The following is a 16,360-nucleotide window of genomic DNA, read 5'->3' on the forward strand; positions in this document are numbered from 1 at the left end:
AACTTCAACAGTTCTCTCTTTTGATATGAACCTATATTTAGGTTGAATGTCTCTTATTCCAGAGACTAACATAATTAGCTAGGGATTTAACCTGATTAGGTTAACACTGGTCAGAAATGATTGTTTTTCCACTTTGAGCAAGTTCACAGAATTACAGTTCTAAGTGTTCTAAACTCCCCTGAAACTTCAAAGGTCACTTGGTTCAACTCTTATTCAATGCTTAGAGGACTTCCAAACTTGTAGTACTCATCCACATGGTCTTCTTAGCTCAAAACCTAACCAATCCCCTCTTCCCAAAAAGAACCAATTCTGTAACTTTCTTGAATATCACACCTTTTAAAATATTTTATAACTATCAGCAGCAAGTGAACCTTATGCCCTTCCCTTTGGAAAAAAAGGTGTGTATTGTGGAAGTATTATAATACTACATCAGGGTTCTACATCTTTTAAATATATATAATTTTCTTAAAATAATAGTTTAAGAAGTCACCATAAAATCTTATCTAAATACACTTTTTTTTTTTGACAGAGTCAGAGAGAGGGATAGATAGGGACACACAGAAAGGAAGGGAGAGAGATGAGAAACATCAATTCTTCATTGTGGCACCTTAGTTGTTCATTGATTGCTTTCTCATATGTGCCTTGACTGGAGGGTACAGCAGAGCGAGTGACCCCTTGCTCAAGCCAGCGACCTTCGGCTCAAGCTGGTGACCTCGAGGTCTCGAACCTGGGTCCTCCGCATCCCAGTCCGATGCTCTATCCACTGCGCCACTGCATGGTCAGGCTAAATACACTTCTTACAAAGGGGTAGCAGAAACACATGTTTTGCTTTATATTGACCATAGCTTTGTACTGACTGATAAAGTTTATCTAGCACCAACTGCAGTAAGAAGAGTAAGAGTTCCAGAGAAGACAAGACAGCTTGTTAAAAGTAAAAATGGCAGGTGGTGGCAGAGTAATGTTCAACGGTTGAGGCATATAGTAGGAAGAGTTTAAACATCTACCAAAAAGGTTTAAGATACCATCTATAAAAAAGGTAAATTTTGAACAAGTCTAGCTCTTCAATATATCATTTTATTTATTCTTAATAACTCTTAGGGAGATAGTACCATTGGTTATCTTATAGATGAGGAAACCGTTTATTTAGAATGCTTTGGGCTTTCCCAATGTCACAAACTAACAAATGGCAAAGCTAGAATTTGAAACAACAGCTACATGAATTGACTTCAAAATTCATGCACTTAAGAATTATGCTAGACTGATGATTCTGTAAGACAAAAGACTGTAGTAAAGACCTAATCAATTAGTTGCTCCTGGTATATTATAAGATAAATGCCACTATTATGTAAAAAAATTTGTTAGTCTCTTGCTTCAAAACTTCCAATGATTTATATGGTCTACCATAAAAGCCACTTAGTAACTGTAATTAGCAATCATTTCCCTCTTATTTGACCCCAGAATAATTATTTATCTAGTATAATGTCTAATATTCAAAATCAAAATCTCTTTTCTAGCGAGGCTGATATTATACTTTCCCCTAAATCTACCTCCTCTCATCACTAACCACGCTGTCTCTTCTGCCAAGTATTTGCCTTAGCCTCCCTTTCATTTCCATCTCCATTCAAATGAATCTCATTCAAGTTTACCTTCTCTTCTTGAGACTTCTTTAATCATTTCAATCTTTATAGACTTCTTTCTTTGCATTCCTAAAGTCTTTACTATGTATTTGATTGACTCTTTACATCAAGACATTTCAAGGACATTGTTTCTATATAAGTTCCTGTCAGCAATTATAATAAATTCCTTGAACAGCAAAATCTTATACTTTTATTTTCTTTATTATTTTTTTTGTGGCAGAGACAGAGTCAGAGAGAGGGACAGACAGGGACAGACACACAGGAAGGTAGAGAGATGAGAAACACCAATTCTTCGTTGCAGTTCCTTAGTTGTTCATTGATTGATTTCTCATATGTGCCTTGACTGGGGGCTAGAGCAGACTGAGTGACCCCTTGCTCGAGCCAGTGACCTTGGGTCCAAGCTGGTGAGCCTTGCTCAAACCCAATGAGCCCGCGCTCAAGCTGGTGACTTCGGGGTCTCGAACCTGGGTCTTCCACATCCCAGTCCGATGCTCTATCCACTACGCCACCGCCTGGTCAGGCAAAATCTTATACTTTTATCAACTTTTAAAAATCATTAAGCACTTAAGCAGGATGTTGTGAATGGGAAAACCACACAATTTAAATAGCTGTTAAATAAATAAAGTCAGTTGGGGCCTGACCTGTGGTGGCGCAGTGGATAAAGTGTCGACCTGGAAATACTGAGGTCACCGGTTCGAAATCCTGGGCTTGCCTGGTCAAGGCACATATGGGAGTTGATGCTTCCAGCTCCTCCCCCCTGTCTCTCTCTCCTCTCTCTCTCCTCTCTAAAATGAACAAATAAAATAAAAATTAAAAATAAATAAACTATTAAAAAAAAAAGTCAGTTGGGATGTTTCCAAAGCCAGACATTGAAAAATTTTAAGGGTAAGTCAAAGGGAAAGGAAGTAGAGCCTAAGCAGAAAATTTCCATTTAAAGACTTCCTTTTGGGGGAAGAATCAATGGAGTCAACAGTTAGTAGAAGGCCAAGAGCTCTCTAGCCCTTTCTTCTCTGCTCAGGGCCTGCTTCTTCTATCACTAGAAAATGCAGATGTTCTCATTTAAGGCGGTACGGGGGTGTGGCTGTGTTCCACTCCCAGATCCTAACAGATGTGCTTCCAGTGTTATAAATTCCTACAAAACATCTCTCATATCAAGTTGAATCATCTTTACAAAAACAAAAAAACAAAACAATACCTAATGTTTATCTTTAAAAAAATACAGTTTGCTGGGCAATTTCTGGAAGTCAATTTATTCTTTTCCCTTAATTAATGGGGGAGTAGCAATTTGATACCAAAAAGAATACAAGTCAGACATTTAAAAATTCTGGGACAGAAACATTCACATAACTGTACTAATAAGTCCTGGACCACGTCAAATCCCCAATTCCTCCAAAAGAATGTTACAGTTTTGAAAGGCTCAAAAGTGGCCTGACCTGTGGTGGCGCAGTGGAAAAGCGTCAACCTGGAAATGCTGAGGTCGCCGGTTCGAAACCCTGGGCTTGTCTGGTCAGGGCACATATGGGAGTTGATGCTTCCAGCTCTTCCCCCCTTCTCTCTCTCTGTCTTCTCTCTCCTCTCTCTCCCTTTCTGTCTCTCTCTCCTCTCTAAAAATGAATAAATAAAATTAAAAAAAAAATTTAAAAAAGGCTCAAATGTGATGTATCTGTTTCTACAAACTGAAGTGCGAATGAAGAAAAAGTCTTTTTTCTACCCACCAAAACAATACTAACACGAAGTTCTGTTTATTTCCTTCTGTAAACTATTAGCAGTATCATCTTAGTACCGCAGGGAATAAATCTTATAAGACAAATTATCACCAACAAGATTTTTAAACTTTTATTAGTGGCTTCCTTATGTCAAATATTTAATTCAAAATATAACATTTGGCTAGTAACAATGAAACAACCAGTTAATTGTTTACCTTGGCTGATTGAGGGCTACATTTTACCTCGCTTTATCTCATCTTGGTTATGAAGCCATTTCAAACTCCACAGGACAATAACAAAAATTTAGAAGGAAAAAATTACATCTCTTTGCTATACTCCACTCCCTAAACTATTGATAACCTATTCTAGGCAATCAATTGAGCTATTTTTAGTAAACCATATATGTTGAGTAACAACTATATTAGCTTAGAAATATTCTGAAACCACAGCCAATAAATTTATACACTTGATGACAGAAAAATAAGAGGATCAAAGTGAACTCAAACTGACAAATGAGCTTTCTCATTGGAGGACTTACAGAATGATAGATATACAGATCTGATACAGTTCAGACACACACAGAGCCTCTCTGTTAAACTCTTCAGGCAAAAATTTAGTCCAGGTAATAAGAAAATAGGTTTGCTCCACCCATTCTTTTTCCTTCAAAAGGCAATTCAAAGCACAATAGTATTATATCTAATGTTTAGTTAAAGTAGTTCACTCTGTATATTCTATGATGATAGACACTGTAGTATTAACAGTCTTATCTCTAAAATTTTATCAGTTTATTATGACCCAAAACTTCAAACAGGATCATTCCTTCAGGTCTAGTAGGATACTACCTTATTTTAATGAAAATGTCTCACTACAATGAATTTTTAAAATACAGTAAGAAACATAAAGTAGAATTTTGAACTTTATTCTGCTTCAAATTTCTAATGGCTCTAAACTAGTGCACTTTGTATTATCCTTCTATTACCTTTAGAAGCAAAGAGCATTGTGAGCCATGGAAAACACAGAACTAATAATGCAGACTAACCCAGATGAATTGAAATCAGTCAAGTACAATTTTCAGGTAAAAAAAATAATTTTTTCTACATCCTCTATGAAGCAATCAACCTGAAAACTTGTAGGTGTGCACAGCCAGAAGCCATAATACAGAACAAGATGATTTCAAAATCATGCTAAAAGTTCAATGTTCGTATTTCATTATGAAACTTTTTATATATAGGAATTTGATCAAAATTTTAAATTCTATTGAAAAGAGTTTTTAAAACTTGTGTAATCACCCTCCAAAGAAAAGCAACAATACTAAAGAAATCAGAACTCACACAATGACAGAAAACAAACCCAAAACTATAAAAAGCAGTTTGTAGAATCAATTATTTCTTTCTTCCTTCTTCCCAGCCAGCTAAAAGACAGTAGCCATCTGCAGAGCTCCTTCTTACTTCCTCTTTCTTTTCCCTGACCACTTTACTTCAAAGAAAATTAACTGTAACCAAGCTAGATCAGGAAATCTAAAAGGCGGAAGGAAGCAGAAACTCATTTGTGTGCACAAGGAATGAAAAAATAGAATTAACAATACTATGGTATGTTGTCTCAATTGCCTAATTAATATGTATCCGTTATATTGTCTAATATGTTTGGTTGATCTTTCTCTTTATTCAATTTTCCAAAATATCAAAAATTACAATTTATGATGGCTGCCTTGTGATCCAACTATATGTTACCTAAAAACTGACTATATCAGGGGTAGTCAACCTTTTTATACCTACCGCCCACTTTTGTATCCATTAGTAGTAAAATTTTCTAACCGCCCACCAGTTCCATAGTAATGGTGATTTATAAAGTAGGGAAATCAATTTACTTTATAAAATTTATAAAGCAGAGTTACAGCAAGTTAAAGCATAGAATAATAATTATTTATCAAGTACTTTATGTCGGATTTTTGCTAAGTTTGGCAGAATAAATCTTTATAAAAGAACTTACTATAGTTAAATCTATCTTTTTATTTATACTTTGGTTGCTCTGCTAGCACCCACCATGAAAGCTGGAACGCCCACTAGTGGGCGGTAGGGACCATATTGACTACCACTGGACTATATTAACTAACTTAATACATGCCATCTGATATTCAATGTATTGACATCATTCAGAAAAGTGTAGGACTCAAACCAGTGACCTAAAAGTGAAAGTATCTGTATTAATTCCAAGTCATCTGTTTCCTAATCATTACCTTACAATGTTATCATTTTGATATATTAAAAAATAGGACTGTGTAACTATAAAGGAAGCGAAAGGTAACAAATTGCTATGGAATAAAATGTTAAGAACTCAAGCAGAGCCTGACCTGTGGTGGCTCAGTGGATAAAGCATCAACCTGGAATGCTGAAGTTTCAGGTTTGAAACCCTGGGCTTGCCCGGTCAAGGCACATACAAGAAGCAAGTTGATGCTTCCTGTTCCTCCCCCCCCCATCCTTTCTCTCTCTCTCTCTCTCTCTCCTCTCTCTAAAATCAATAAATTAAAAAAGTATTTTAAAAAAAAGAACTCAGCAGAAAGAGGATAGGTGGAAATTCCCACTACAAAACCATTTAATTAGATTCACAGCAAAGCATCATTCGTGGAAATTTTAAAACAATACTTATGTGGTCTCATCATTTTATATAAAGTCATTTCCAGACTTTTTTTCATCACATCTAATAAGTCTGTCTGTAAAGGTCAATTAACACCAAGATTCAGAAAAAAATTGTTTCATGAAATTTAAAGAAGGAAAACAGAGAAACCATAAAAAAAAAAAAAAAAAAAAAAGAGAGAAACCAAAAAATTGTTCAATTTTTCCCAACCCTTTAGTTACATAGGGGTTACCCTAAGGTCAAGATATGTCAAGACACTAGTTACAAAATCTATGCCAGTAACAGCTGCCATGTTTAAGATGCCAAGGAATTTAATGCACTGTTTGGACAACTGGTTAGGGAAAAGCATTCTGGGATAAAGCTACTCTAATTATATTAATTCTAAAATTGTTTCCTTTACCTAGAATGTGTGTCTACATTTAACAAATTAATTTAACTGTATGTTTTTTAAAAACTAGACTGAGCCATCTTAGATCTCTGGAGTGAATTTTCATTCAAAACATTACAGCAGGAGTCTATTATATACATTGTAGACCATCTACTACTTCTAAAAGTGACAAGAAATTCTAAAGAACTACAAATTTACATAATTCCTGAAACACAAATGGTTAAAATGTCAAGTGAATCACTTTACCTCTGGAAGATATAGTATCCTTGTAGGTCAGAGGTCGACTTACTTATACTAGGGGAGCAATATAAGTAGCTTAATAACAAAGATAATCATATAATTGATCAAAACAAATAAGACTTGCTCTTGTGCCTTTATTTTTAAAATGATAAAGTTATCAGAATCTAAAACAGATTAAAAATGTAAAAAAAAAACCCCCACAAACTTATGAAATGTTAGCATATTCTTTCAATCATTATAATTTTTAATTATACATGCTGTAGAGTATTAAGCCACCTGGCAAAAGGGTTTATTTTTTAAAGTAATTTCTACATAAAGATTTCACTTCTCTAAATCAAATCCAAGCTGAAACTTACAGAGTGCTTGCTAATAAACAGCTACAGATTTAAATATTAAGAATTGGAAGGTTCCTTTGATTTTTACCTAGACTTGCTTAATCTAACTCCTGCTATAAAAAATAAAACAAATTATAGGTAAGGCACACAGTAAGCTAAATAGCATTCACAATTAAAAACAAAACAAAATAAATCCCAAGGGGAACATCTCTACTATTAAACTGGGACTTGCTATAAATTTTTGATTACACACAAAGAGCAAAAGCTAAAGGACAAAAATTAGGTCATTTAATGGAACAAACAAAAATAATGTGGAAAGACCAAAGTACAACTACATAGACTTTAAAATAGGATAAAACATTTAACTGAGAACAATCCCATTTTGGTAGATCTCATAAAAGAGGCAAATATAACTAATTCCCTAAGTATTATAATTCCACACACAACAAATCCCTGCTCATTAACTCAAGCTCATGCTCTTTCCATAGAAACAATGCCTCTATATTTTATTATAAAAAAACAGAAACTATTCTGAATGAAACAGCAGTACTGCCTTTTGGCTCCATTAAAAACCAAAAAAGGTCAAACTAGTTCACTTATCCCTTTTTTCAATGCAATTAATATATTATTATAAACTTAAAACTAAAAAGAAACTTACAAAATATATAGATTTAATTTAATCTAAAATCCAAATGTACAAAAAAACCCTGCAATTTTTACTTCTACCTTAAAAAAATTATAATGGATATTCATTAGGAATTTTAAAAAGCATTAAGCTTAACGACTTTCGATGAGTTTCTTCACAATTTAAATCTAGAAGCCTACTAGAAAATGTTTTTCCAATTAAAACGTATTTGTATTTTAATTGCAACAAGTAGGAACTAAATTTCAGAAACTGTACTATATTCAATTAATGACATTCTAAATAAATATGCCCACTTAAACAGAAAATGAACTACTATTATACTAAACTGACATGTGTGCATATAATAAACACTAATCTCATTTAATTACATTAATTTATCCAATTTTTAACTTTTGGAGCTGTAGACCAAGATAATATATACTAATGTCTAACCAGTTATTTTTCTAACAATGAACATTATTTAGAATAGCAGGAACTTGATTTTGCTCATTGTGTATTCCCAGTGACAGAATGCTGCCTGCCTCACAGTGTATTCTCGGTATATATTGACTGATTGAATAATAAATGAATTATTTACCCTATAATCAAAATTCATTCAATACACTGGGTTCCTTGAACACCTACATATTTTGAGGGAATTAAGTATTTAAAAGAATATCTGAATATCAGTTAAGTTTAATGAATAGTTAACCTTTAAATGAAACCTAAAATTTCTTACCTGGTAGGGCTGAAAGGCACTATCTTCAGGTAAAAAATCCAGTTGTTTATCTACAAGGAATTCTACTGCAGTGATTGAACTGGGTATACTTCTTTCAACCAGAGGTTTGAAAATCTGGTAAGAGAAAAAAAAAATATTCTCTGGTTATATTTTCTGAGTTTTACCATAAAAGAATGAATGGCATATATAAATACAATGTAATACTGTCATTATCATAATGGTTTTAGGACACAAATTAATATTAGTTTTCATATTATAATCTAGGGCAGGGCTCCCCAAACTACGGCCCACGGGCCACATGCGGCCCCCTGAGGCCATTTATCCGGCCCCCGCTGCACTTCCAGACGGGGCACCTCTTTCACTGGTGGTCAGTGAGAGGAGCACATATCACTTGTTACCGCTAGCAGTGACAAATATAGAACCGGATATTGACCATCTCATTAGCCAAAAGCAGGACCATAGTTCCCATTGAAATACTGGTCAGCTTGTTGATTTAAATTTACTTGTTCTTTATTTTAAATATTGTATTTGTTCCTGTTTTGTTTTGTTTTTTTAACTTTGAAATAAGATATGTGCAGTGTGCATAGGGATTTGTTCATAGTTTTTTTTTATAGTCCGGCCCTCCAACAGTCTGAGGGACAGTGAACTGGCCCCTGTGTAAAAAGTTTGGGGACCCCTGATCTAGGGTAATGCTTTTATCTATACAATATATTTTGTATTTATTAAAAAGCAATAAAGTAGATTTTATAAATGATGAAAAAATTATATTAAGCCCCACTTTATTTTTTAAGGGATATAATACACATGTATATAAAAAATGTCTGCTAAGATTAAAGAAAGTGAAGCTGCTTGTGAAAAAGTAAACTGGGTAGAACATATTTACCCTCACTCTTTTTTTAAAAACTTTATTATTCTTTATAAAACAGTAATTACAATTTACATGCGTAATTTTTTTTCCCTAGCTCACTCATAACAAGGATTTTCAATGATCTGGATGCATCTGGTCTTTTAACTCCACCCCCTCTACTACACCCACACCCCCGCCCCCGCCCCAAGCACAAATAAAAATCCAGCTGCTTCAGTTAAGAGCTGCATGGGGGAGGGGAGCAGGAAAAGAAGAGGGTGGTAAGGAGTACAGGTATTATACAAAACCCACCTTTCAGTCAAGTCCTTATAGCCACTACTTTAAAAAAGGGGGGGGGGGAGAGCATCAACTTCATTTGATTATTTTAAAGATTCATCTTTTACATAAAGGATTTCACTCATACATTGAGGTGGGTTGAGGTAGAGAGGAAGGCAGGATAGGAAGAGGAAGGAAATAAAGGTATTATGCATATATATTTTTTTAAAAATGACTATCACACTCACTTTCCAAGTGGAAACATTGTGAATAGAAACCAAGTGTCTTATATCCAGGATACTGTTCTAAAACTTAAAAATGAAAACAAAATTCTACCACAAAACAGTGCCTTTATTATAAAAAGAATCTAAGTTTGAAAAATGAAATTAACCAACTCAGTTTTTAAGTTACTTACATTAAATGAAATCTTTCTTGTCATAAAACAACTCGTGTGACCCTTTGTATGTAAACCAAAGCTTTTGTCACAGACAGTGTAAATCCCCAGGAGATCCAAAAGCCATCCTATTTCCCCCTTCTGACTTAAATCTAACATCATGCTAATCACGATAACCACTCTGAAGAAAAATTTCAAGATCCTTATTTCAGAATGACTCTTAAGGAGTTAATTTCTTTATTTATGAGACTCCTTTTAAAAGCTTTCAATTCAATTCACTGAGGAGTCTATAACAAATACTTAGCAAAAAACATGAGAACAAACATTTAAAGCATGCCTTATTTCTACACTATCCACTCTGTGAACCTTTAATATCCTCTTTTCTAAATTAAAACATGAAAAGAATTCTTACATTCCCATTTAACTGTTTAGTATTTATGATTAAAAAATCAAATCACAGTTAAGGTCCTCCCATGTTCCAGGCCTAACCTTTTAAGTATCTATACTACGTATGTATCAAAAGTATTTTATTTGGGTTAGAAATTAATTTTCAAAACAGACATTCTCTCATTATTTAGCTATCTCCTGCTACTAACTGCTGCCATCTAATATTTTCATTTACCAAGACAAAAATCCCTATAATTATCATTTCAGAAATCACTAAAAGTTTTTAACACAAAAGCATTTTATGTAGACTCTAAAATGTGTATATGATTGATTGACATGAAATATAGAACACTTTCATATTTTTTGTCTGTTTAGATTTTAGTCAACTAGAAAACACTGGCATCTTCTGCAGAACTTTTCATCTTTGAACTTTATCAAATGCTCTATTTCTTTTCAAACAGTACCATGTCAGGTCAACTCATGAAGGTTAAAAAAAAGGTCCACAAAAGGTATTATCTAAATGACTAAAGATACAATTCAATTAAGTAGGATTTAAAAAAAAGGTGAACTCCTTCTGAGTGCCTCTTTCTTACGCAAATAATACAGGTGGTTTGCATTTCCTATGAAACCTAGTCATTTTATAAGAAAAACATTCTTGTGAAGAATCACAGAAGTCTGCTTTTTAAGGTACATCAAGGTTTCAAAGGTCTATTATTTTAACAGGCCAACTTAAAATTTAAATTTGTTATGAAAAAAAGTTTAGTTTCTAAACCAAAATTGAAAGTAACTTCTCATTTTTAGATAGAATTGATAGAATTTAACTACCAGAAATGTTAAATGACTAGTTTTACAATGTATTTCTGATATGAATAGTTTACAATCTTGTACAAATGGAGGTCAAAAGTATGCTATGCTTCTTAAATAGCAAATAGGGCCACAACTTGCAAATTTTAAGTGTGCAATTCTATTTAAACTACAAATATGTTGTCACCAAACACCGATATTTTTATAGAACTTGTTAAAGAAATACTTCATATATACTAAATAAAAAACCCTGAAAATGTGACTGTTCCAACTTATAGAAAAATTACATACAATATATAATGCTAAGTAGTTGAAATACATAATGATTTTTTAAAGTGGCAAATGTATCTGTTACTAATTTTTATATCCAAGTCAAACATTTTAAAAACCTTATTAGCTTAAAAAGAAAACAAATGTTTAAATAAGTGAATCCTACAGCTTTTATGACTGATCTAAATATTTCAAGGGTATAGGTGCAGTGGAATGTAAAGAAACTAGAACTCATGCATAACTAAGTAATTCAATACTCTAAAGATATATCATTCTATGAGGAACTTCCATAACCTAAGGGGAAGCAATGAGTTACCATCTGATGAAAGTCACAGTATAATGACCCTAATAAAAGGGAAAAAAAACACTCTATTATTCCAATTGATAAAAGCCTTCGAAAATTCAAGTGAAAATTATTAATTTAAAATTAAATATTCACAGTTAAAATACTTTTTCAATTTTATCATTGAATTAAGAGTTCTTTTAAGGTCCTTTGTCAGTGTTAACCATACTTTAAAAATAGTCTACAGCCAAAATAAATGAGCTGAGAGCCTGCATTTCTAGTAGGGCCTACCACGCTATAGGAAGAATGCTTAGAACAACTGTATCCTGTTTGGGGCTCCATGCTGCACCACATTCCATTCACATGAGAAAGAGGCAAACAAATGAGCCCTTCTTGAAAAAAATTTTTTTAAAATAAATCAGCTATAGCTCTTGAACATAACTCAGCTGCTCAAACCATGTTAAAGCTCACCATTTAATACTTAACTGAAAATTCATGGAGTTTATGCCTGCAGTTTGAGTTTCTAACAATCTCCGGTTAACATTTAACAATTTCTTTTCCAAGTAAAAAACTCGGCCCCAGTAACTACAAAAATCTGATATAAATCTCACTAAAGGAAAATACTGAAGCAGAAAACAAGCTAAGCAACAGTTTAGAAGTCAAAGGTGGGGGGGGGGGTACTGTAGTGACTTGAAAGAACAAAGTCCAAATTCCCACCCAAGCAGGTCTATTGAAAAACACGATACTGTTAGAAAACAAGCTGGGGGTGGGGATGGGAATACACCACACACAAAAACCCTCAGAAAACAAGTACTCACCGCTCACTTTAAAAATTATATTCTAAAAACTATAATCTGAAACATTTCTCCTGTAAACAATTAAAATCTAGTTTTAATTTTTTTAGTGTTATGAAATTACCCACACAATAAACCTCTTTCTAAACAAATGAAATTAAAAATTCTTAAAACTAAGAGCACTAAGGCTAGATGTATAAAAGGCAGTGACCTTAATTCCTAAAATCGAGAAGCAAAACCAAATGTAAATTAAGACAAAAGAAAAAGGAAGCAGAAAAATACAAACCGTACTTTGTTCTTGAGAATTTTAAAGTATCTGTAAATCTCAGAAATCCACGACTCAGCTTTAAAGGTCAAGAAGTATAGCTGACATTTCCATTTTGTTCTTGAGCAGTATTTTTTTATCTAGCCTAAATACTATTTTAGTCTTCAAAAATCACAGGCAAATGGCTCTCAAAGCAAGCGTTTCTGAGATCACTTGCAGCGTCGTCATTGTATCAGAAGAAAAGCCAAGACCACAAAACGAAGCAGAGGCTGTAACCTAACAAGTCTCCGACGAGCAAATGACGATTTTCTGTCTGCTCTGGCTCACCCCTGGCAGTGATGAGGATTACAACTCGCTCTTTGTCATCAGCAGTGTGGTGTTAACGACTAAGAAATCCTGCAGCTGAAGCACTACTGAATCCTCCGATCTGGGTCAGGATAATTTCTCCCGAGGTCGCTTACATAACCAGTAAGATACTCCAAATAGAGAGAACAGCCATCCATTAGCTTGAGAAAAGCCTTTCCCACTGTACTCTGTCTGCGTGGAAACAAACCGCAGTAGCTTCCAACAGTGCAGACACCCAAATGAGAACGACTACTTGGCTTAGGGCACACTGAGAGAAGGGAAGAGGCGGTGCTCTGTAAACTGTAACTAATCCCCGTCACAGGTGCTGATGGAGTCACTTCCAGCACGAGTCACATTACTGGTGATTACTCATTTGGCTGCGGCCATAGAGACTGGCTCATAATTTTAACAACAGACAAAGACAGACTAGTGGCTAGACCGAAAGCTCAAGTTTACTGTCTCCTTCATAAAGCAAATGCAAATATAAAGTTTTTGCCTTCCAGATTTACCCAGGTGAGAAAGTGCAGAAAACACATAGTATATAAATATCCCTAAGTTGGCAAAAATGAAGCATACCTTTAAGTCATCAAAAAATACTTTCATTGTTTTCAAGTAAAGGATATTTTAGTATAATCATTTCTCCTTTAAAATATACTGACATAAACAACCTTGGGGGGGGCAGTTTAAAACATTGTTAGGAGTTACAGTCTAAATGAAATCAAATGACACAACAATCTCAGAGGCACTTTACTCAAAAGAAAAACAAACTGGTAACATTAATTTTGGCAGATTTTAAAAAATACACTTGAAACATTTTCATTCTTTATAAACACAATTTAATATAATATGCAGTTATAAAAACCTGCAATTTGAAAGCATAAAATATATATTTCTGATGTGTTATTGAGTATATGTTCTCCAAACTGGAGCTATATTGTTCAGTGTGGTAGCCACTAGCCACACATAGCTATTGAGCACCAGAAATGTGATTAATCTGAATTGAGATGTTTGCTGTATATGTAATACACTAGCTAAATATGAAAAAAGAGTTTCAGATACCTGCCAAGTGCAAGAAAACATGCACTTATTTTTTAATGATGTATGTGAATGGTCTTTTATTATAAATTTGGTCCAATGTAGCTTTCTCAATTCAATAAAAAATTCACATTGATTTTTTTTATACCACATACACAACCAATACACCAAATCTTGTTAAGAGAAAAACTTCCAGCCCCTAGTCTTGTCAGTTTCATTTTCAAGAAAAACGTCAGGTTAACTACTGAAATGATATTTCCAATTTCGTTATAATAGACTTGCACTTATAAAAATGTTGATCAATTCTTTTTTTGTTATAAAAATAAAATACATGAATAACGATTATTCTAAGAATGTTAGTAATATATAGCTTTAGAACATTGATGGTGCTAATATACAAAACTTTAGAACAAGGTATTTTTTGAAATAATGAATCAACTAAATATTAAATCATTCAACAACCAAAGAAGCCATTCATAATTAAATCACTTAATAACAATTGATGACTATAAAATACATACAGAAATAAAATAATTCACAATATTTAAGCCCTGGCCGGATAGCTCAGTTGATTGAAGCATCATCTTGAAGAACAGAGGTTGCTGGTTCAGTCCCCGGTCAGGGCACATACAGGAACAGATAGATGTTCCTGTCTCTCTCTCCCTCTCTCCCTTCCTCTCTCTCTCTAAAATTAATACAATAAACATTTAAAAAAAATGGCAGCCTTACTCTGAGGCCCAAACAACAAAGAAACATAAAATGTTTGATGCAGGTTATTTTATTATAAACTATCAAATTTTAAATACATTTCAGCCTGACCTGTGGTGGTGCAGTGGGTAGAGTGTCAACCTGGAACCCCGAGGTTGCCGGTTCAAAACCCTGGGCTTGCCTGGTCAAGGCACATATGGGAGTTGATGCTTTCCACTCCTCCCCCTGCCCTTCTCTCTCTCTCTCTCTCTCTCTCTCTCTCTCTCTCTCTCTCTCTCTCCCCTCTATAAAATGAATAAATAAAATCTTAAAAAAAATTTTTAAATACATTTCATACTATATTTCTACCATTTTTGTATATTAGAGGGTGAGTTTAACAATTCACAGGATTCCTCTTACCATCTCACATAAATTCAGGTTTGACTGTATAATATCAATTTATAAAACAGCCATCTTTGTTCCTCAAGTATGTCCTATCAGTTCCCTACAGAACCAAACAGCACATAGAACTACAGTTAGCAAACAGTAATTGCCATATTAATAAGTCCTATTGACATAGAATATACTACTTTTTATAAGATCAAAATAAACATCAATAGTTTTTTCAGTATTGAAAAAACATTTATTCTAATTTCATACATCAGGACTATATTAAAATGAGATGCTTCTCCATTACTATAAAGAAATACTATATAGTCAATTCTCAATGCAAATAAAGGTACACAGAGGTGCAACTACTTGAAAATCACAAATATCTTTTTAATATTTAAGTTGAACTTGAGATATTTTTATAAATATATGGATGTGTTTGTTCCTATAGTCTGATAAATTTCTAACACAAAAATAGTGAGCTAACATAAATATAGAGAACCCACTTGGCAACAAGCGTTAAGTTTCTCAGCTATTCCATCAAGTGTCTTAATTCGCTCCTGTTCTTACAACTCATTAGAGGTGATAGATACCATGGTTCAGACAATAAAAAGCATTAATTCAAAGAGAACAGCATTCAGTCATTTAAAATGATTGTCCTTATGGTTTATATGTACCTTCCTTAATGGATTAAGGGAGAAAGTTGAAGAGTTACTGTTCATTTTTCTTTTCTTTTTTATTCTTTAGTTGGGGGAAGGGAGGAGCAGAGTATCTTTTCAGACAGCTAAACCAGGCTAGAGGAAGAGGAAACTACTCTAGTTACTGCCCAGAAATACACATCTCTGACTTCCTTCCTTTTTAGCTGGTTTCTAGGTTACGAGCTGAATAAATAAACAGAGGTGAGAAAGTAAACAGAGGTTAAAAGGAAGGCAACATTGTATGACTATCTGAAGAAAATCTGTTTCTTCCAATAATGTAAGAACCTTACATATGCAAATAAGAGGTAAAATAAATGAGCATTTTGGTTCCATTTATCTTGGGCCTTAAAAGAAATGTCTTCATCTTTATAGATATAGAAGACTTAATAAACAAGTAGATTTCTCCAGTTATACAGACTTTACAATAAACCAAAACCCTCTTAACTTCAATGGCCTAATACTGTACATATATTTTTAGATGAAAGGACAGAAAAGAAATAAAGATGATTAGTAGTTAAGAGGACTTCAACTTGATATGGTCATATAGGAAGATATTTTTCAATATGCCCTATTATACTAGAAAT

At 33.7% G+C, this 16,360-nt stretch overlaps 1 protein-coding gene across 5 annotated transcripts in view; it reads right to left on the bottom strand.

Moving 5' to 3' along the window:
* JMJD1C (jumonji domain containing 1C) overlaps window positions 1-16,360 on the bottom strand; it is a 313,461-nt gene that overhangs the window by 90,052 nt on the left and 207,049 nt on the right. For 3 of the 5 annotated variants that reach the window (XM_066348769.1, XM_066348768.1, XM_066348772.1), the window contains one exon: window positions 8,305-8,418. In XM_066348769.1, coding sequence (XP_066204866.1) covers window positions 8,305-8,418 — 114 coding nt within the window. Of the gene's footprint in view, window positions 1-8,304; window positions 8,419-12,647; window positions 13,222-16,360 lie in introns of those variants that run through there. The other 2 variants (XM_066348771.1, XM_066348770.1) reach the window with 1 other exon arrangement.

This window comes from Saccopteryx leptura, chromosome 9, assembly GCF_036850995.1.
Source record: "Saccopteryx leptura isolate mSacLep1 chromosome 9, mSacLep1_pri_phased_curated, whole genome shotgun sequence".
Classification (NCBI taxonomy): domain Eukaryota; kingdom Metazoa; phylum Chordata; class Mammalia; order Chiroptera; family Emballonuridae; genus Saccopteryx; species Saccopteryx leptura.